The 23,815-nt window shown below is 41.9% G+C and overlaps 1 protein-coding gene across 1 annotated transcript; it reads left to right on the plus strand.

Annotated features, from left to right (window-relative positions):
• The first annotated feature begins 1,089 nt into the window (after positions 1–1,089).
• On the plus strand, positions 1,090–22,116 carry tnfaip8l3 (tumor necrosis factor, alpha-induced protein 8-like 3). The gene is made up of 2 exons (XM_031728944.2): positions 1,090–1,433; positions 20,986–22,116. Exons 1-2 carry the CDS (start codon positions 1,388–1,390, stop codon positions 21,546–21,548), a joined length of 609 nt encoding a protein of 202 aa, XP_031584804.1. The 5' UTR covers positions 1,090–1,387; the 3' UTR covers positions 21,549–22,116.
• The last annotated feature ends 1,699 nt before the right edge of the window (positions 22,117–23,815 follow it).

The following is a 23,815-nucleotide window of genomic DNA, read 5'->3' on the forward strand; positions in this document are numbered from 1 at the left end:
ATGATTTGTGGGACACCATGAAACCACAACAGTATGCCAAATCCACTTTGTGGGTTGAAACTGCACAGAGTGGTGACATTTTACTTTTCTTTCAGTTTACTACAGGTTTGAAGCATACACTAGCTTTGCAAGCGTACAGCGAATGCTACTTTATAAAGATGGTATAACTATAAACTATTTTCAAGAAAGTTAACTTAAGTTTCTTGATCGAGTTCTTGCCTTTCAGCCTTCCACCGTCTATCTGAAGGCAAATATGTGATCTGCTCTTCAAGTGTTATATTGCTGGAATGTTCATGCATTTCAAAGCAGGGAGCGCTCTTTAGTGTGTTGCTCAAGGACACACCACATTCAGAACTTCAGAATTAGAGATCAGGAAGCTAAGATGAAAAAAATAAAAAGACAAATGAGGGCAATACGAAAAGAAAGCTGTGAATCCGTTTTCTTTCAGAGTGCTTTCAAAAATAACAAGAGCATTGAAAAAAACAAAGCTCTCTGCGGCAAATTGAAAAGCAAATAAATTACAGTAAGGAAGGGCGGCAAATAATATTATTCTTTTGATAATGATGATATGATGGTGAAGTGATTGAATGCACAAAAGTGTGAATCATTGTGGGATCCATAGAAAAATCAGCTTTCCTGTTGCACAGAAATGATCCACAACTTTTCACGTCTAATCAGTCATTACCTGGTCTGTGACAGTCACAAACCAAAGCCAGTTTTGTTTTGTTGTTGTTTTTTACAACAGCCAGAGACAAGAGGTCATGGGATTTTTACTGCTGGAGATGAATTTCAAGTCGCCGTGAATGAGTCTCTCCCATTGCTCTGCTAAAACACAGGCAGCACTCTTACCCAGAGACAGAGAGAGGGAGGGAGAGAGGAAGAGCGAAAGAGGAAGAGACGGCACTTACAGCATACAGAAAGAGGTAGAGAAAGAGTTTGAGTGGAGAGAGCGTGAAGAGGCTGAGTGTGACAGCGCCGAATGAGAGAAGGAAGAGGAGGAGGAGGGACCGAGCGGCAGGGAAAGGGTGGGAGAAGCTGAGAGGGGGACGGACTCAGCGAGTGAGGGGAGGGAGCAGCAGAGGAGGGGAAAGTAGATGAGAGGGAGAAGTAAAGAGGGAAACTGAGGGAGTCTGGAGAAGAGAGGAGACTAAAAGGAAAGGAGCGCAAAAAAAAGGAGGACAGATCAGCAAATAAGCCTAGTAGCATTCCTCTCACAGCTGCAGTGATCCAGGCTGGGAGGGGAAGTTTAGCTCACCGGGAGAAATAATAAAAAACAAACAAGAATTTGTATATATTTTCTCTGAGCTAAGAAACCAGAAGCTACTGTAAAAAAGGAAAGGGAGCAAGAAGAGAGCTTCTGCAGCCTCCGAGTGTCCTGCAGGGAAAGATGGATTCAGATTCTGGAGAGCAGAGTGACGGAGACCTCTCTCCAGGTAAGGCCTCAAGACTCTTACAGGTCACCACAGCACTGGTTTCTGGCATGTCCTGCTAACTAGACTTTAAGCAGACCAATCCAGGAGGTCTACAAGCTCTTTCTTCCTTTGTGTTCCAGTAAATTTTCAGCATTTTCCAGCATTTTCTTTACTCTCAACTTAAACACATTCAGTACGTCTCAGTCCTCTCTGAACCATTTCTCTCGTGCATGCAGTCTGTTTCTAGTGATCAACAGCTTGCCTGTAAATCTGAACCCTTCTTTAGCGCACCCAAATGTAAGAATCGAGTACAGTATTTAAAGCTTTCAAAGATGTGTGACAGGCAAGCAGCCTCACTCGGATGTATGTACAGTGATGCTGGCAGAGGCTCCCTGAGTGCGTGGAGGAAAGCCGGCTCAGTCACCACCAGGAACAGGCAAGCTCCGACACGTGCAGCCAGTTTGTTCATCAACACGTCCAGCCACAGAGAGAGACAGAGAGAGCACAGACTCCCCGGACGCTGAAATCAGCTCCTTTTCCTCGTGAAGCTCGCTGCTGTTTGCTGGAAGTTAGAAAAAAAAAAGATTTATGGTGTCAAAGTACAGGGCAAAGATTTATTGCACAGATCAGAGTTATACATTAAACACACAGGTAGAGGCACAAATGCTCCTTAAAGTGAACTCGCTTATTGGAGATTTCACAGCACCACATGCATGTGGGCGACTGATTCTGTGGGAGAAAGGAGGGAGATGAAGCATCCTTGTGGAGATATGTTTGAGTTTAAACAGTCAGATTGAAATGTGTCTTCAGGAGGGTTTTTTGTTTCACAGCAGTGTCAGAATACAGGAACAGTCAAATAGCAGCGAATAAAAGTCAAACTCACGCTGATGCTTGAAATGACTTTATTGCTCTCCTATCGTGGTTTCCTAAAACTAGTACTATTAGTAGATCTGCTTTAGGTGTCGGAGGGTTTTATCATTTAATGTTAGATAAGGTTGATGGCGTGGGTGTTTGCAGTTTTATTTGAAGTCACAGAGCTCCGTGTGCCTTAATGATGCTCTGCTGAACTCTGGCCATCTGCCTGTCCATCTGGACCATTGTCTGTCTGTCCTCTCATCCATTTGCAAGTGGAGAGGAACCTCAGTGTGAGGGTTGGAAGACCTTATACATATAATGAGAAAGTGATGACATATTCATATCATCTGTCTTTCATATGAACCGATGCTTTGTGCGTCACAGTTAAGCCAAACCATAAAGGAAGATGCTTTATTTCTGTCACTTGTGATGTGAAGTGGTCTACAGTGTTTTCCAGAGACTCCAGGTAAAGCATCCTTCAGCGTAACATGACCAGGTCTTTGTTATGTCAGAGTAATAAAATCATATAGATTTATCGACCGGACACCAAAAAAAACAAACGGTTGTTGCACATGTTGAATATCCAGGGTTATGCGAGAGCTATATTTTTCCAAAGTCAAGAGAAAGCAAGAGCCTGACTCACACTCATAATGCATCGTGCTTTGTTGCTGTGCTGCAGTGCCTACTCTACCGTGGAAAAATCTGGTTTGGCTCACTTGATAAGGTCAGTGAAAGCTGAGATAACATATTTGGGAAAACAGGAGTCTTTTGAAACTCTGTTGTACACAAACACAACCCTTTTCCTTGGATATGTCGGTGAGGGATGTGTGATAAATCTACGCTTTACACATACACATGCATATTTTCAGCAGTGTAAATAGCGAGGTATTATGTTTCAGCTGGCCTTGACCTTTCAACCATCTCCTGTGCCCTTGGGCAGTTAATGGTTGTACTTTTTTTTTTTCAAGAGAGTGATGTTTTACATTTCTGTGCTGCATTAATTTTTACCACAAAGTGCCCTTTCCATGAGCAATTAGTGATAGTTTATTTTCTTCATTGCCTGTCTGGGCTAACCCAAGAAAACTAGCCTGACATGACCTTGGCACAGATAAAGAAGATTGTGCATTCAAGTAATATCTGTGTGTGTTTCTAACATGCAAACTCATAAATAAAACCACATAAAGATAATATCATGACTGAACTATGAGTAGCTTTCTAGTAGTTTGAGCCATGAGAACACTGTTGGAAGGTGGCTGCTAGTAAACAGATAGAGAGATAAGTTTGTTACTACCCCCAGGAGAGAGCTGTTTGGTCACCCATCTATAAATCAAACTCAAAATAGTGGCCTTGTGATCCCATGTGTTTTGTGTTTTATAGTTATGCCAAGAACCAGAAAATAGTCTAGAGGAAGGAGAGGGGTAAGGAAAGCCTGCTAGTTAATTAAGGCAGTAGGACTCACCACAAACAGCACATGGTGAAGGTGTAGCTACCAGGGCTGTGCGTGCCTTAGCACACTGCTTACCCGAAAATGTTGCTGCTGCTTCTGCTGCTTGGTGCCACCACAGTCACCGCTGCTGCCAGCATTTTAAAGAAACACTTCCACCTCAGCACCCAACTGTAGGTTCTTAGCTTTCCAAAGGCAGTAAAGCAAAAAACTAGTCCAGCTGGAGGGGGATGTAGCACACGCTACAATATGTAACTGACTGTAGCTGACTTAGATTTGGCTACGTCATTATATATTATCACTCTGTGGAAGGTTAGCTGTTAAAAGGTGCTATTACCTATTATAATATCATTCCTTAGCTTTCTTAATGATTCATTTTCCAATGTAGCACATTATCAGATGGGTTAACCTAAGTTAGCAAAATTTAGAAAGCCTTAAATGATATTTGATATTTTACTTATAAGTGAAAAAATGCTTTAGACCTGCTGCTTAATGCTTTTACCATTCTTCCCAGTGATGGCGCCTCACGTCTTGAGCCTGAATCCCATTTTGTCTCCTTAAAGACTCAGTTTTTCCACCCTGATAAACTTGTATGTTTTTTAACCCGTACGTAGGGCATCCCACCTCAGCTTTTAGGCTCATTTTTGCCAACTACATCTATAAATCTATGATTTCTGTGGGCTTAAATAACAATGTTTCTCCATGTTTTCTTATGAGAAGCAAGAACATTTATGCAGCACATTTTTTGCGTTTACTCAGAACACACTCCATGTGATAATTTATGGATATATTTTAAATAAGCGTCGATAGCCTTTTTTTTTCATTAAAAAAGTAAAAGTTTCTCACTATTTAAAGTGTCATAAAAACATTCTCAAAGTTTTTCAAAACGCTTACATGAAGCAAATTTAAATAAGTTCTGCTGGGGAAGATATTTTACAACATGGGAGAATTAGGACAGAGCTTCATTACAAAAACTAATATTGTGCTTCATTGTGTTTTTCTGGCTTTGCTACAGCGTTCTGCACACAGAGCACAAAGAGCTGTGCTGCAACGACTCTGAAAAAAGGCCATAAAAAAAAACACAGCTCAAACAGAAAGGATCATAATCATTTTCTTACCCATAATCATCCAGTCATGCGCTGAGCATGCCTCTGACCATACCAATATCCACAAACTGATTCACCCAGTCATCCTGTCCCTCCTTTCTGTGGTGGAGCGGGGATGACCACACCTAATTATGAGTCAAAGCAAAGCGGACTGTCAGTACACCTGTTCCCCTGTGTATGTTGCACAATAGGTGCAAAATATAGGCTAGACATTTCACTAAACTGTAATGCTTCAGGGCTTTCAGACACTCCTGTTTTCCTCTTTGAATTATTTTTTTATATATCACTATATTATATTAAGTTATATTACTGTGGCATTATGTTTAGCTATTAACCACGTTCTGTTTTTGGCTGATTTATCCTGGTAATGCGATTCTGTCTCCATCAGCCCTGTATAGATCTATTTCCAGACATTTGTGTTTACCTTCAAATTCACAGGAAAGGCAGACTTGTTGAAAAGGGGAGCTTTTTGGCTGTTGTTACAACAGCTGTGATATCCATAGGGGCGTGAGGGCCGTTTCTGTGCTTCTATTAAAAACACAAAACTGCAGATGTTGTCTGATGACACAACTGAAATGCGATCTTGGGCCAGTAGATTATCCCCGCCATTCATTCACATGTTTGCGCACCAACAAACCTGCTTTATTTTCCCTGTTAACCACCACTATTCCAAGCTTCCACAAACACTTGAGCTATCTCCAACACATCAGAGCAGGCCAGATGCACTCGCCAATCAGAGAAAGGCTTCTGCCTCATGATTGCCATGTTGGCAGACTGGCCACATGCTTTGCACATGTGAGCCAGCCCTGGATACACTGCAACACTCCCATAGATATGCACAGACATACTGAAAAAAAGCAAGCGCTCTTCTCGCTCATATCCTTGGTCTCCCAGCACATGCATCCCTAAACTCTGCATTTAATCTGGCCCACAGATGGAGAGTGCTCACTGCACTACACCCAGCCCTCTGTACACACGCGCATACACACAAACACCCACACTCAAGACACCAGGAGCTGGTTCTGGAAAATTGTAACACGAACTGAGAGAAAAAAAAAAACACAGGAGCGAAGCCGTAAGTGGAAAAGACGACTCAGGAGAAAATAGTTTTTCCTACAACTGAAGCAAAAGACAAAAAAACCCTTTGGTCACTATCTGTGTGTGAGTGCACTTCCTCTGTATGCACATGCATGCATGCATGCACTGACACAATAATACCGTGAAATTTCACAGTGTTTGTAGGACATTTGGAAAGAGGATTGTCTCCCCACGGCTGAGCCATTACTGAAACACGGAGTCAGACCGCAGAGGCACTCTGACAGGCATTCTGGTCAAAGGCCTCATAGACACACATTCATAAGGAGGAGATGGCTGTGGTTTCACAGGAGGGCCATCGAAGCAAAGCAAACAGTCAGTAGTGGCGCCTGAAGTGAGAGACGATCTCTTTGGGGAGAGCAGTATGCATTAAATGAAGGCTGGACTGGTGTTTGAGAACCACTGAGCCTGTGCAGATGCCGGCTCTGTGAAGGAGTGTGTGTTGGTTTATTTTCTCACTCGAGTTGTTCTAAAATCACAATCTCAGATAGAAAGTGTTTCAAAGTGTTCTTTAGGTTTACTTTGTGGTTACAAGAGTTTTCTGCATTAGTGCCAATAGAAAGCGATGTCTGGGTTTTTCTGACTTTCTGAGAATTCCCCAAAAAACTAACAAAAAACCCCAAAACTTAACATGCAGATGGTAAAAAGCTAAATACACTTTTCCTCTCTCCCACTCCAAAAAAAAAAAAAAAAGATAGAAAATAATGTGGAGTGGGAGGCAATTACACACACAGCTTTTCACACTTAACTCTAGGAGAACTGAACAAACTGTGCTGATTATAGCATTATAGAGTTGTGGTAGGGAAAAGCACCCGTGTTCATCATATTTCATAACAGTTTAGCAGTGTGTCATGTTGAGCCTGCTTTCAGAAAACCTTTAAAAACTATTTCTAGTGAGATAGGAGACAGCCGCGCAGACAGAAGCAGCCCTGGCAGCTGTGTTGTGGGCGTAGACATTTCACGAGCCTTAATGGTAGCTAAAACTTTACTCTCTGTTATCCCTGGAGGCTGGGATTCGAATTAACTCATGGAATTATTCGGTTTAGGCTCGTAATAAGCAGTCGAAAGAAAAATGCAGTCAATAAAAGTCAGTTAGAAACATACGAATATGAGAAAGAGAGGGAGCGTTGTGACTCTGCGTGAACCACAGTTATTTCCTGGTCATTAGTTAGTGGTGTGTTGGCAGCCAAGACGGCAGAGGCCCTTTGGCTTCACACTAACGCGCGTCGTGCGCAGAGAGGGAGGGCCCGCAAGGTCAAAGCTCAAAGCATATCCAGTTTCATCACTTCAATCAAAGCAGGAGCAATCTGAAATCCTGAAACCCTGATCTTAATATCCTTTGCTTGACTATTCATGACTCTGTAATAGTTTATTATTATTGATGCTTTATTTCATCTGTCCTCTGGCTGTCCTGGCAGTAGAATTTGTGTGAATATTAGATAGAAAGCACTTAGATAGAAAGAGCATTTTAAAAAAGTGCTTGTACGAAGGGGTGTTAATGGGTCAATGAGACAAGTTGTGTAAAGTGCTTTGAGTGCTCAGAGTAGAAAAGCGCTACATAAAAACCAGTCCATTTACAAATTGTCTGAATCAGTGTTCACAGTATGTCGAGCTGGTCATGTTTAAATCTTGGGCTTGCATTCGCTAAAGGACGCTGATTAAAGTGCACAGCACACATCACAATTTTCCAAATTACAAGCATCCCTGCAAGATGACAAAATCAGTGAGGTCATCACATTTTACCAGCAAGTACAGGAAAAGCCTGTGAATAACAAGGATAATGGACAGAGAGGCCTAGCAGGATTGTTTTTTTTAATGGAAGAGAGAATAGCTGAGGGCAGTGACAGACTGAGCTCCTCTGTGAGTGATTCGAAGCTTCTCAGTGCCTCATTTTTATTTATTTTATTTTATTTTTTTTACGTGAACTCGAAGTGAGTGAACTAGTAAACAAACCAGGAGGCCAAAGTTCTGGGAAGGGGGGAATTCGGGTGGGCTGTCATGGTCTGGATGATTTTGCATGCGACTATCTGTGTGTGCGCGCATCTTCTCGAGCACCCGTGTGTCCCTTTGTGAACGATGCCACGGCATGCTGAGACTTGGCCGAGGTCTATGAGAGGAGCGACTCACCCAGGGCCGGAAAACGCTTACTTCCTCGACACTGTAGATGCGCTGAGAAATGGAGAGAGAGGAGCAGATGAGAAAGACACAAGAGCTTCGTATGTGTGTGTGTGTGTGTGTGTGTGTGTGTGTGTGTGTATGAGACAAAGACATTGCAGCCAGTTCTTAATACAGCTGTACAGGGTAGAAGGTGGAAAAGAGAATGAGAGGGGGAGAGGTGCTGTTTGATTTTTTTTGTTTAGCTTTTTTTGGTGTTGTGCGCGGCTATGTCTGACGTTAAGGGATTTTGACAGGAGTTAGGCAGTCAAACTGTGGACATATGATCTCACCTCTTTTTCTTCGACACCCCCACCTCCTCCTCCGTCCTTGCTTCCATCACTCCTCCACACTCCTTTATTTAAATGACCTGACACATCTGCAGACGGTATAGATTGCTGTGACAGTCTATTTGTTTTGATTTTTTTCTTTCATCCGCAGTAATTCAGAGCATTTCTCAAGCAAAGATAGTCAGTTTTTCTCTCTTTTTTCGACCATCTTTAGCTTAGACTGAAAGGCGTGAAAGGAAAAGGTGCATTCCTCTTTTTCTTGCCCTTTGATTCTGTAAAAGGCATAACTTCTTTATTTTTAGACGGAAAATGGGAAACTTGTAACAGAGAGGCTGAATACATCATACTCCCCTGTATTTTATTAGGCCTCAGCCCCACAGTCTATCATTATAGTTAACGCACAAGCCCGCACACACACACAAACACACACCCTCGTTTTATGAATCAGATTATTCGGTGCACAGAAGCAAATTTGTCATTTCTTCGCGTAGAAATGTGGAGTCTTTTTCTCCATTCAGTCAACATCATCATAATGAGATTTGTCAGCTGATGATGGTGGCAGAGTACTTTTCCACAGAGGCTCCCAGAGGAGGGAAATGGAGGGGAGACAGCCTGCAGCCAGTTCCCATACCAAGCTAGCCAGATACCCAGTTCACTGTGGCCTGGTGCTTTACTGTAGTTAAACAATGGTACAAACATGGAAACCACAGCTGGTGCAGGTATTTGCTTTGCAGCAGCGGAAAGGTCAAATGATTGGAATCTCACAGGACCCTGCAGTCCATGCTGGGTCCTAACTAGAGATGGCACGATACCACTTTTTTATGTCCGATACCGATATCATAAATTTGGATATCTGCTGATACCGATATGAATCCGATATAGTGTTTTTTAATCAATAAAACTGTTATTTTAATATCTTGCTGCATTTTGTATAAGTTCATACTCAAGTTTACATAAACAACAACACTAAAGCTATTCTGTTATACCTGTATGTAAAAAATACACTGCGCCCAAAATATTTCATAGTTCAGCAACACTGATCAATCTAATAAACTTAAACCTACTCCATCCTCCCTATTCTGGTATTTTAAAGAGTACTTAGCAGAAATATTAAGCAACCTGACTAATAGGGTTGCAAACTCCCAGTAAAAGAAAATAGGGAACCACCCCCCACAAGTTGCTTAATCGATGTAATCAACTTTAATTTGATGCAGGGTGAAAAAAAAATGCACAGAAATAAATTATTTTTCAAGAATAATTAAATAGATTCAACATCTTTCTTCAACAGAATTGCAGACTGCACAGACGGTACCTTCCCAAAGGAAAAAGTACTATAGCTTACTAGGGTATATTAGACCTAACAGTTACTATATACAGTAATGGACATCTATACATTTTACATCAGATTAAAACTTTGGGTGTAAGATTCAGATATTTATTTATTAAAAGCTAGACATTTTAAATGAGAATAAGAAAGAAAATTATGTCTTTGTGCCCCCTTTTCCCTGTTAATGCCCTATCGGCCCCCCTGGCTAAACTTTGCTAGATCCGCCCCTGCACAGTTACCAGCCATCAGCTGCGTAGAAAAGGATCCTGGTGTAGAAAGTAATATTAAATAAATTCTAACGACAGCTTATCAAGCTTAAACGTGCTGCTGTTGTTCAGCTGCTGGTTTCCTCTTTCTGGTGCAAAGTGGGCCAAAAACAAAGAAGAGAGACGGACTCCCGACAGAAAAGCCGATCAGCTGTGCAGTTTCATGATTGAAGTAGCAGCAGGAGAGGGAGGGAGAGAGAAGAGGCAGTCGCTCCATATATCGGTTGTTAAGTTTAACATGGGAACGCTTTACAAACATTCAGAGATGAACTTACACACTTGCTTTACTTCTCTCTGGGATAACTTCCTCGGAGATGAAATGCTGGTTTGGTAGCGAGGCTACAAATACACACAGCTGCTGTATCACGTGATGCATACTGCTCCGACGTGCTACGGTTATGAGCCGAGTTACACCGTGTCGCAAGTTTTGTGAGGTGCTTTTTTGATATTTGATGGATCGGATTACATTTTTTATTTCTCTCCGATATTCGATCCAGTAATTTACGTCAGTATCGGCCTGATACCGATACGTAATATCGGATCGGTCCATCTCTAGTCCTAACAGGATGTCCTGGATGCCACTTCTGATCCTCAGCGGACCAGGAGCTCCTTAGGTCTTCATAACAAAGAGTGACTGTGATGAAACCCAAGGGCAAGTAGAAGGTGGGGGTCAAATAGCTGCTATCTTTCACCCTCCCTCTTTTCCGCCACCCATTTTTTGGGTTTTTTTGGGTGGGGGTGGGGGGTTGTGACAGGACATCAAGCCAGCGGCGCATTAATCAATCAGACATCTTCTGCAAATGCTTCATTTCGCCCAATCTCTTTGGTTCAGCTCTACAGGGACGTGGCCATTAAAACTAAGAGACGGAGAGAGACAAAGAAAGAGATGAGGAATGGAGCATTAAATAAGGCTGTGCGGCTGCCAAAGGCAATCTGTTCTTGTGTCCCTCATGAATCAGAGAGCCCTCCTAAGTGCTTTTCCCTGGACCCTTCATCACAGTGGACATTTAAACCAGTCCCAGGATAAACACACTTATAGTTTCAAACTCTGTCGCAAGCCTCTTCATTACAGCTACATTAACATCAATCCTTTTTCCCCCCCTTTATTTAGAAACGGCCTTTAAAGCTTTTCCTGGTTGATATTCATCCATTATGCAGTAAGTAACGCTGAGTGAAACCATTTCTGAATAACACACAGAGGACTCCTAACTTCAGAGGCCAATTAGCTTCCATTTTCCAGCTTCATTAAGAGCGTTTTTATGCCTCGTTTTTTTCTTCATTCCACAATTTCCTTTGACTTAAAACTATTTGATTGCAAAGCCACCAAAGAAAAAGTTTGAGAATGGTTTATTTTCAAGCTCCTCAGAGCACAAAATAATTTGATAATGACCTCACCGATCTTATAGTTTCTGTATCCTCCGAAACAAACTGTTGATCCAACCTGCTGTTCAGCCACACTCAAGGAAAAACATGTTTTTTTTCTTTTCCTGTAGCTGTACAACTATATATATACAAAATGCTTTGGAGCACACACACTAAAAATAGAATAATCGTGCACATATGCAGCATGACGTCAGCTGATTTTTCTTTTCTAACATAAATATATCACAAAGCAGCTGTGATTCAGCGGTTTCTGGTTATTGGTTATTTTCCTGCAGCACATGAAATGCGATTAAATGATCCCCTCCAATACAGAAGATAGTACAGATCAGTGATAACAGACATGATATTTATTAGGTCAGAAATAGCATGACAAACATTAGCTTGCATGGAGGTGGGTCGGCAAAGAGGCTTGCAGGGGCAGAAGCAACTGTGTGAGCAGGCTAAAGCCAGTTTTTATAAAGTGCACCCCGCGTGTTATCTGTTGAGCCATCAGATGAGCTGTTATGAGTCACTGAACAGGGATACCAGGCTGAGGTTGATTCCATGACCTGCCTCAGCTAATGCTATATGCTCAGCCACTGGCTCACACTCATATGCTGTTATCTGCACTGAGAGTATATGCTGATCGTCAAGTTGAGTCGAAATCAATCCATCAAAGGAAAGCACATAATAAGTGTCCCGTCGCATCAAGCTTTAGCAAACTATATATTTTTACTTTTAATAATACAGGCAGATTGACTGAATATATACTTTTTCTTTCCACTTAACTGAAAATGCATCCTCGGTGAAAACAGTCACAGGATCAGTTTGTTTGCTTTATTAGTCAGTTCTCCAATTTGTGATGTTTCCATCACGTGCGCTGTCTTTATGACCTTTATCTCACTAGCACTCGTGTGTAACCTTTGTGATGATGCAGTCACTTTTGTGCCTCATATTATCCATAGCACCCATAAAAAGCAGAGACAGGTAACGGCTGCACAAAGCATTAAGAAAAGAGCAGCTTTCCATTTGTCTTGTTTGTCATATTTTTGCACAATGTTAGCAGTATTAAAAGCCTCGGGGGCATAAATCGGGACGTGTTTTTTGCCATTACGCTCATTAAAGCGTGAGCTGTAACCTACAGCATACCCTTCGGTTTCAGCCACACACACTACATTTATACTTTAAGCTCCATAACCCCACTTTGCACGAATGAAAGTCATTAAAGTATTAAAACTGAGTTATTTATTAACCCTAAACTTCTGAATGCCACTCTACATCCTGAGCAGCTGTTAAAGGCACAGTGACTGACCTCTTTCAGCACCAGACTGCCCTTTGGAAACTGGCTCAGAGTCAGATTTTACATGTCATGAATAATGCACATCATTGTGCTTCACTCCACTGAATCGCACTGTTTTTTTCTCTCTGCAGAAATCATAGCTTTTTCAAGTTTTATCAGATGAGAAACAAACACATACATTGCAACAGACAGAGTGTGCAGGGGCGCTATGTTTGAGTCATCTTCTGAGGAGCGTTGTGGGAGTCCAAAAAACGCCTATGCGGAGACTTTTGCAGGTCCAGGGCGAGTGGAGGAGGAACATGAAATGACAAAAATTGGTTCCCATTCGACAACTCCTTCCTTATGTACAAAGGCATCGTGATGTGTCTTTATGCAGCCTTTATCTACACGGCGGTATATTAGTGAAACAGCGAGTCTGACAAACAGCAGCTCAACAAGTCAGAAGCCTCGAGACTGACAGTGGAAAATAAATACGTCCCTCCTCCAGCTCCTCTGTCGAGGTACCAGCTGGCACAGTCCACCGGCCTCTTGGGCTCGCTTAACACCAACCCTGTAGGCTATTAAAACCCCCTTTAAGATCACTGAATGACCCACTCCTTTGTTTTCCTAAAGCCTTGTAAATACAGCCAGAGAGAGTCTCACTGCAAATCCTTATTGGGAACCAAAAGCAAACGAAAAGGCCAAGGCAAAAGAAGTGGAAGTCAAGCTGCCACCCTTGTTTACGTCTGCTGCGTGAGGAGCGTTCTCCCTGACATTTTCCTGGTATTGATACATCGTTGGTGCCTTTTTTGTGCTCCGAAATGGCATCGCTGATGGATGGCAGACTTTATTATCAAAGGCTTTCCCCAGATATTTTACAGCAGAAAGAAATGATGTAAATTTTTCCAGTGAAATTCATTCTATTTATGTGCATTTGTCACATAAATAGAAAATAGAAACCATATTAAGCTACTATATATCATATATATGAATCATCATATATAGCACAGTAATGTGCAATTGGTCTTATAATGTGTCCAGCGAGCATATGAGTCGTTTAGATGTGGTAGCTCGGAATGTCTGTGTCAGTCTCTTTCCATCTAGCTGTAAAGCTATCATCACCCCAGTTAATCAGTGGTCAAAGCTGGTCTGCAGATATACGTCTTTTAGTTGTTACATTCCATTACATTTTTATTCGTTGGCATTCAGAGTGTAGTCTATCAAATTTGGGCTTTTTTCCCCTTCTCAGTATTTTATTTATGCTACGTAAACCCATTCTGTAGACAGTTTTTGTGATATTGGTCATAAAAAAATGCATCCACATTTTCATTCATCACATGTATCTTACTCCTGAAATCCAGACATCTTCCTATATCCTCTCTCACATATTGGTTGATCCGATTACCTGTGGCACCATATGCCACTGATATTGCTTTGCTATTTGATTAACTTTGAATCTCACTGAATATGCTTGATCTTTCCTGCAGGCACATATTTGAAGAGGAAAGTTTGAACACTTAGATTCTGCACAGTAACTCAGTTTCTCTGTGATTCTCATCATCCTTAAAAGGAGGCATCTAAATCCATAAAATACATCATCATGTCATCCGTGCAAGGGCTAATTCTATGATCCCTGTTCCTTACAGCTACTCCCCTCAGCTCCCTGTCCTGGCAGATAGCTTGGGCCAGTGGTTTGATATAAATAGCAAACACTTTAGGACTAAAACAACATTCCCATCTTCTTCCTGTTTGTAACACATATCTCTGATAAGGAGCCACTTACCTTTACCTGTGCAATATGATCCTGATACATTGCTTTGATGCAACATTATATATTCAGTAAAACCAGATGTTTTATATAAAAAGAATCTCAATTAATTCTGACACTGGTCACTAGCTGTCTTATAAAAAAAAGTAATATAAAGTAAAATATGACTTTGTGCAACTCCTGCAGAAGTCGATTTTTATATAACACATGAGGCAAAGGGGTATTTACACTGTACTTCTGTTCTCCTATAAAAGAAAATACCTGAAAAGGAAAATGTCTGGAAAATTGTTGCACTTGCAGAGTGCCAAGAATGTCCTGGAAACCACTCATTTCAAAGAGGCATACAATACATAGCTGCTGGTGAATAGAAAATTGGTTGCAGATGGAAAGTCACCGTACACCAGGAGGTTTTTGGTGATGTTATGAACAGGCAACAAGGAAGCTTTGCAGAGCTAAACTGTGTTTTTGTTTGCTTTGGACCTTTTTTGCATCTCACAGCTAGGTTGTGTGTGTATATATATATATATATATATATATATATATATATATATATATATATGTATAGATAGATAGATAGATAGATGGATAGATAGATAGATATATAGATATATATAGATATAGATATATATATATGTACACATTGAAATTCATCTATTTCTCTGGACGTTTAGAAAATCCACCTTTTCCTTTTCATTCCTCTTCTTTTGCTTTTTTGTTGTCACATGTTCATCATATTCTGATATCCATCTTCACTGGAAATAATTTGTATGCTCACCCGTGTCTGTTGCATAAACACTAAGTCATGTACTGTCAGTGTGTCAGTGGCTAGTTGTCTTTAAAAAAAACAAAAACAAAACAAAAAAACCCTCTGCACCTGTGCTGAGAATGTGACCTGGTTTGTTGTCACTAGTAACCCCGCACGGGGATGCGCTTATCAAGTATTATGTTTCCTTGTGTGAGCGGATCTGTGCGCCTGTATCACTCACGTTGTGGGTACATTAATGTCACGTTATAGAGCCCTGCCTGCCTTTTAAGCACAAAAAGCAAGTCCACTGTGCATCAGTTATCGCAGTTTAGACCAAAGACGAAGTTAATGTTGGGGTTAGAAAAATAGTAAAGTAAGGCTAAGACCCCAAGGAAATTATTTCAGGTCATTATAATGTTTTTGGAAGAGGAAATAGAATTATTGTGTGTGTGTGTGTGTGTGTGTGTGTGCATGTAGTTACCTGACAGGATCAAGATCCTGAGTATTCAGAAACTCTGAATGTTTCAGACTAATAACACCCTAATGGCTGCACCAAATGACTCATAGCTCTCTAAAAACAGTCCAGACGATATAAAAAACCCAAAACTGCTAAGACAGCTCCACTTAGGAAGCCTTTTTTTAGAACAACCTCTTTCCCTTTAGGTCAGTTACATCTTTGATTATGTCTGTAAACAGGTAGTATTTCTTCAGATTGTCATGAAGCTTTTATATTTCTGGTCAAAAAAGGACAGACACAAAATATACACGCCATGTATCCACACTCACACAGAGCCGCCTCATATTTGTGTGTTCCACACTTCCGGATGTAAAGTGCCTCCAGTGTTGACTCAGTAAAGGCCAGCCAGCTATTGTCAGTCTTAGTTGCTGGCTCTGCTAATGGCTCATTCTTCTGATTAGTCTGGAACAAGACCAACACAAGCCTTTTCCACCCCCACCGCCTCACAGCTGGGTGTGCTACAGAAAATGTCCAGATTAGCAAATCTTGCATCCAGTGTTGAGCTTTAGCACTTTACACAAATAGAAGCAGCTCACTTTTCATCCAAAGAAGACATTTATTTTCTTGGATTGTCAGTATTCAATGATCAGTGATTCCCTTTAAAGTGGGACAGTTTAAAGAACGCAACAGCTGAAACAAAGTTGACTGCACTGTTGGTATTAACCAGCCTTTCACTATTGCTGATTCATTCCTAGTCTGTTTAATGTCTGCTCATTATATCCTCACACTGGAGCAGCATCTCAATCCATCACTCCAACCTCCTTCATTTAAAAAGCTTCAGGGTCAGTATGGAGAGGAGGACTAACTCATGCTCATTATATATGGACATATCTGTTCACTAGAGCCAGTGGCTCCATAGTGTGGTGGTTTAAACATGTGCTTAACAAGCAAAAGATTGCCCACTTGATCCTGAGAGGATATACAGATCCCATAGGGGTTGCACCAGGAAGGCGATCTGTCATAAAAATCTGCAGAATTAAATATACAGTGCTACCTGCTGCAGTCACCTCTTCCTCGGACTGCCCGAAAGCAGCTAGCTGTTTGCAAGAGCCATGACATTTGCCCTTTTCAGGTTGTGAAACATAAGGTTACAGCTTCACTTCACACAGGGACCCTTAAACTGACAAATAAATATTTTTCCATCTCATTCTCGGTTGCTTGATGTAAGTGTCTCTGGCTGCAATCAAAATAATTTCGTCCAGATGGATCTGTTTTTTTCACTCCAACACCTTGAGCAGGGCAGGTTTGGCCGGTCTCCATGATCCACAGTGGATGTATGTTCTGATGCAGTGCAGCTGAAACTGTTGACTCAGGCCTCTGAAAACACCAGGCGGAACAAAGAGAGACTGTCTAGTCAACAGCCGTGGCCAGAGAGCAGCAAGCACCTTACTAATCCTGATGTTAAAAGTAAACTTCACCAGCTCCCAAAACACGCTTATGTAACCCCTCTGAAGGGCTTCTGCGACTGGCCCCGCGTTAGCGATTTAGCTCCGCTCCCTGTTTGTGTTCAGCAGCGCATTCGGAGCAACCGCTTTGTTTAGTGAAAACTTTTACAGTGGAGAGTGATGCAAAGGAAATAATGAGCAGGTAGGGGAAGAAGTGCCAGTGCTGGAGAAAGTTAGCATACAGTTTTTTTCTGGCCATGTCTCCTCTGACAGCTTGCACTATTCCTTAACTTATTCTGACACTGTGGTTCATGCATGTCACTCAGCACAGCCTCTGGGTGACAGGCTGTACGTGTGTGTGTGTGTGTGTGTGTGTGTGTGTGTGTGTGTGTGTGTGTGTGTGTGTGTGTGTGTGTGTGTGTGTGTGTGTGTGTGTGAGAGAGAGAGAGAGAGAGAAAGAGAAGGAAAGCTTGGACTTCTCACTGTCTTCTTGTTCACTCCCATAATCATCCACCCTCACTTACTCTCTATGTGCTAAAATCTCCAGTCAGTATCTGAATCACCCACCTCCTTTACCAGCACTCTGACTCACACCTCAAGCAGCCTCATGTCCAGTCTTCTCAGTAATTTCCCCCCGCCCCTTCCACCACACTCCTTCATTTTTGCTTACATTCTTCATCACTCTGGGATGCGCAAACAGACTTGAGACAGGGGTCAAGGCGAATGAGTCGATAGCCACCTGCTGTTGCTCAAAAAAGAGGCTCCGGGCTGCGTGTTGAGGAGTGGCAGGAGAATAATTAGTCTGCTTTTAGCTCTGCAGAGAAAAAAGAAAAGAAAAGAAAAAAGACAGTGAGAAAGTGTCCAGTCAATTCCAGCTCTGCTTTGAGTTAAAAGTTCAATAAATCTTTGGCATAATCACAGCAGATGTTGTTTTTATTTTTGTTTGCATCTTTTTTTTAATTTAATTTAGAAATGGAGTCACTCGCACATACTGGTGGGATCCAAATCCAAGTCGCCCGCACCGCCATCGGTCTGACAAGGCCGGCTTTATGGAGCAAGCTGTCACCTTTATCAGTGTGCCAGGGTTTCAGAAATCTATCCAGTTGGGTTTCTGAATATCAGAGGCTCGCTGGAACAAAGAGCTGCTTCAGAGGAACAGGAAATGACTGTGACAAAGAGAGTCTGTTGATGAGAGGCACAGACACAGATCTGCCTAATCAGAACCAGTCATATGTATATTATGGTGTGACTATTCAAATATCATGGAAACTATGGTGCAGCTGCCCAAATGTTTATGTGCATGATTCTCAGTTATTTCCTAGTTGGTTTCTTGGAAGTCTTTTAAGTGGATTGTTTATGAAGTTGCTGGAGTCCTATTGTAGCTTGTCTGTGGCCTCTATGGTAAAGAGAGGACATCTTTAATAAATGGAAAATAGCAGCCCTTTTTTTTAACAAGCAAATGTTTAGTAATTTTGCTCTGTACACACAGTGTGGTCCCACCACAAGCAAGGAAAACAACATACAGTACATTTATCAGTAGGAAAAGCTGTGAAACTTGTGAAAACACAGTGAAAAGTCAAAAAATTAATGTCCTGCTTTACAGGCCCATCCAATTGGTCTGATTGGAGTCCTCGCCTCTTCTGGCCCCCGGGCCTTATGTTTGACACCCCTGCTTTAACACCCATACAGCAGAATGGCTGCTGTATTTTTATGATAAGTGATATTTTTAGGCTTGGTTTTACTCTCACCAGACTCTTCTTCAGTTATAGTTTCAATACTGTAGTCCATCTTAAGTTAAAAACTTAGGTAAACCTGCTGTAAGCTGTGCAGCACCAAACAGCAGGCAAACATACTGGAAAGCAACATGGAGCATTTAGCTGCTAACAAGCCATGTGTTTCCCTGAGCAAATGGTAGGAAGCAAACTGCAATATTAAATTTGCTAAATTGCCAGAAACGTGACTCCAAACAAATGCTGACGTTGCCCCACAACTGTTAGTTTAGCAGCACCTCCATACTGTCAGGTTTATGTGGGGATAATTCATCAAAGCTATGCTCACAGCTTATTTTATGCCACGCCAAACTGGACAAAAAAAAGAAAAGAAAATCAGGACATATAAATCCATCATGAAATATTGCACTCTTCCAAAATCTGAAAGAGTAGGAAATATGCCATGCAACTCACTTCCTCGGAGACCACAAGTGAAACGAGAGTTTTCATAGTGATTACAGTCAGGATGACACACTTATCCCTGTTCCCAGTAAAAATCTGCCTTTGTGCTTTAACTGAATTCATAGAAATACCAGAAATATTGACACCTCATGATTTAAATAGCACTGGGAACTTCTGTGTCCTCATGCTCACCCACCACACGTTTGTCAAACGCACAATAGGTCTCGCCCCCGCTCTCCTGAGGCTCTACAAAGGAGAGGTGAAAAGAGACATCAGATTTTTTTATTATTTTTTTAATGCGATGAGGGAAAGGACTGCAGACAAAGACATCTGCTGTTAAATGTCATGGTGGGCTAATTATATATACATGAAATGTCATTTAGCTGCAGACCAACACAGGAAATGTCACTTCTGTACATTCACGTGAAATGCCACTGATTAGGTTTTCCCAATTGTTGCCCACCCCACCCCCCTACTTCCCCCAAATTCAAACACCTCCTTTGTATTGAAATAACAAACAACCAGATGATGTGACAATGCTGTGAATTCTAAACAGTCACATACAGGAGCTGTGTGCTTAAATGAAATTATAATGACAACTAAGCAGGTGTTCCTCTTCGAATATGGGCTCATCTGTTGCTCTGCGCTAAGCCCACTGGGCAATGGCACACTCATCCTCACTTTTTCTCCCCTCTCTCTCCCACTCTGGACGTAGATGTGGAGGAGGGAGCGGTTGACAACGTGCCCAGGGAACAGGGGGTGGGGTGGGGGGTAGTGAAGCCTCTTTGCTTGGCTTTAATCATAATAGGAGTTATCTGGTGTGTAATTTGAAGCTGGGTGGCACCTAAATAAAACCCCTTTCCATCCTCCCACTCCTCACATTCACACACAGACACGTGTTTGGCTGCTCGCATTGCTTCATGAGGACACAAGGAGCCTTTGATGTTCGCTGTGAGATAAACTGTGGCTGCAACAGGACGCAGACTAACAAATGTGATCAATCTGAACTTGTAAAAGGAAAGTGTGCGAAAAGGAATCTTATCTATCTTCAGCTGTTTGAAGTTTTCCAGGGAAGACAGTCATTCCTCCCATAGCCAGCCCGCTAAACCACTGCCAGCTCCAGGAAAGCCGCCGCCCTGCTGTAGAATGTAGATGCGTCTCATTTTATCCCTCATTCACTTCTTCAGACTGTTGTCCGTACCTTTTTTTTTGCCCTTGAAACAAAATATAATCTTGTTTAGAAAAAAAAACAAAAAACAGAGTCATATATCTGAATAGACTGATTTATTCAACTTGACCTTTCATCCTAAGAGGAACTTGCAGCATTGCCATGTCAACCTATGTGCTCACATAAAACTGTTACCAGTTTTCTTGTAACATAAAAAGAAAAAGAAAAAGAAACTTCTGCAGTGTCATGTCATGAAACGAGCGACTTGCAAAAGCCTGCTCGTCCAGATGGATTTCAGCTGTTATGTACATGTAAGCATGTAAGAGTGTGTAAACAATGACTAATGTGTGCATCATTTATTTTCTTTCATAATTTCTTTTATTTCTCTTTCATTTCCCACCTTCCCACCTGGTCATGGCAGATGACTACCCTCCCTTAGCCTAGTTCTCCTGGAGGTTTCTTCCTGTCAAAAGGGAGTTTTTCCTTCCCACTGTCGCACACTGCTTGCTCATAAGAGGTCTTTTGATTTTCAGAATATTGATGTGTTGTTATCCTATATTCTAAAGAGCTTTGAGTCGATTCTTGCAGATTAAACTCACATGTCTTTTCTTTTCGTCTCCTTTTTGTTTCTCTTCCTTCAGGGCAGGAGAGCTTTAACTCTCGTTCCCTGGCTCTGCAGGCCCAGAAGAAGATCCTGAGTAAGATGGCCACCATGGTGGTGGCTAACATGCTGACGGATGATACCAGCAGTGAGATCTTGGACGAGCTCTACAAGGCGAGTCGGGAGTTCACCAAGAGCAAGAAGGAGGCCCACAAGATCATCAAGGACGTCATCAAGATTGCTCTGAAGATCGGCATCTTATACCGTAACCACCAGTTCAGCCCGGATGAGCTGGACACAGTGGAGCGCTTCAAGAAGAAGATGAACCAGGCGGCCATGACGGCGGTGTCGTTCTACGAGGTGGAGTACACCTTTGACCGGAATATTCTGTCAGAGCTTCTGCTGGAGTGCAGGGACCTGCTTCACGCCTTGGTCGAGCAGCACCTGACCGCACGCTCACATGCCCGCATCGATCACGTTTTCAACCATTTTGCCCACGGGGAGTTCCTGGCCGAGCTGTACGGAGACGGAGAGGAGTACAGACTCTCTCTGAGGAAGATCTGCAATGGCATCAACAAACTGCTGGACGAAGGAACGCTTTAACCTCTTGCACTTGACCCCTTTCACCTCAAGCTCTTTCTCCCTTTGCTCCTTTTCTCGCTGGCCTCTCCTTTGTATGTCCTTTTCACTTGACCGCCACATCCTCTTATTGCTCTCGTCTTCCTGTTTCTTCCGCATCGATTTCCACGGAGGTTGTTGTAACATCCTGCTGTTATGGTTCAATGAGGGATTTTTTTTTTTTTTTTTGGACTGTCTTTACACTCAGTGGAATCCTTTCTGCACGCTAAGACAGCCTGTTTCACATTGTATGCATTTTACATCCTCTTTGTGTGCAAAAGTGTACTGTACCAATGGCCAAAAAAAAACTTGCAGTAGGTATATTTGGATATGGAAGATAATCAGTTGTAGTAATCAGTCTTTCTACGTGTGGTTGCATGTGTGCGTGTATGGGAGGATGGCTGCGTGTGCTTGTATGGGATCCGCTTGAATAACGTTGTGTAGTGTTTGTACATAAGACCAATTATGACCTGGTATGTATTATGTATCTGTGTCAATCTTCTCAACAAGGGTGTAACACGTGTCCTTTATTAAAGATTTCTTTAAATCATTATTTTGCATTTTTTCCTGACAACAATAGCTCCACGTGGGCTGGGAAAGCTTTTAGGAAACACGAGTTTGTTCCCTCGTGTTGGCAGTCATAACGCTAATTTTCTCCCGTGACTCACGTCGTAGTCAACTGAAAAAGGAAAACAATGATTTGCTTGATTGTTAACCAGTTACTCTCTTTTAAACTAGAATAGCTCTTTTAAGGGGAAGTATATGGGGGGGGAAACTCACAAATAGCTCATTAAGCTACTACTTTCTTGTCCATTTGACCCAGATGCATGCCAGACGTAAATCTGCACATGTTTTGAAATGTCCAGAGAATTCAGTGATTTGTTATTTCTGGTTCATTAGATGCCCTCTGCCTCTGTTCTGCTCCCCAGGCCAGGAAAACATATTACTGGTGGCTTGGTGTGACTCCAGCAGCGTAACTCTGGCAGCCAGTAGAGAAGAAGTCCAGTTTTGTGTGTGTGTTCTCTTACAGAAAACACAGAACAAGGAGACCACCCACCCAATGTTCACCCGTTTGCACTCACTGTCAGTCAGATGCAGACGTCGAAATAGTCATGCAGCTATTGTTACTGGACACTTACTTTCATGTCATTCACTGTAAACTTCCATTACATCTATAAATCTTTGTTCTTCTAATTCCCGGCCATTGCACAAAACCTCCAGCTGTTTCCAGATTCTTAAATCAAACAGTCTGGATATGAGAGCGGGAGATAAAAGTGGACGCATAATTTATAATGTTGACTAGTTTGAATTAAAGAACTGCTACAGGAAAAAAAGACCGCACACACGTACGTGCACGCGCGCCTCTACTTTTTTCTGGATTTCCTTCCATTGGCTCATAGAGGCCGATTTATAATAATCAGTCATCTCATGTAACTCTCAGTAACAGATTTTCTTTTTAATTCTCAAAATATCTAACGTGTCCTTTAACCCTAATTCAAACTTTATCTTAAACTTTAAGTAGATCCTGTGGTCCAGACTGACCCGGCTGTAACTGGGTCAGTTTTGACTTTCGGCTGACTTTCGGCCCCTTGTGCGGATCAAGCTTTAAAAACATTGAATCTGACATTTCCCAGAATGCCACCAAAATGTTCCTTTCTTTGAACCCGGACCGCCTCCTATGAATTCATATAAACATCTAGCAAAAATGAAGTTTGTAATGCAGTCCCCAAACCCGGGGCAAAAAAACCCCCTTGTAATGTCATTTCTCAGACTTTGATAAAAGCCTTCCAGAACCACAGACATACTACTAACTGCCTCAGAAGAGCACTTGTGTTAAATTTATTAATATGCAGAAGAAGAGTAAATGTAAGCAAAACCTCAAAACGAATGAGATATTCTCTCATTAGAAGGTTAGAAGTTCAAGAAGGACACACATACACGAAACAGAGGAGAAAACACAGAAGGCTTGGTGATCTAAAACGCCCTGCAGCTTAATGAACTTCCTGAGCGCCGTCTTCAAAGGATCAGAGGGTGAAGAAGAAGTCAGCAGCATTATATCTTAATGTCAGCTGGTTAAAAAGAGACCCCACAGCTGTTAATTCCACTGGAAATTCACATTTTTGATCTCCACTGAAAAACATATGACCCTTCAAAATGTTTATGAGGAACACATACAGCATATGCAGTGACATTTCACCCACAATTACCTTACATTACCAGAGATTGCTTCAGGTTTTCTGTGCCTTTTTCTG

Source organism: Oreochromis aureus, linkage group 1, assembly GCF_013358895.1.
Source record: "Oreochromis aureus strain Israel breed Guangdong linkage group 1, ZZ_aureus, whole genome shotgun sequence".
In the NCBI taxonomy this organism is placed as follows: Eukaryota; Metazoa; Chordata; class Actinopteri; order Cichliformes; family Cichlidae; genus Oreochromis; species Oreochromis aureus.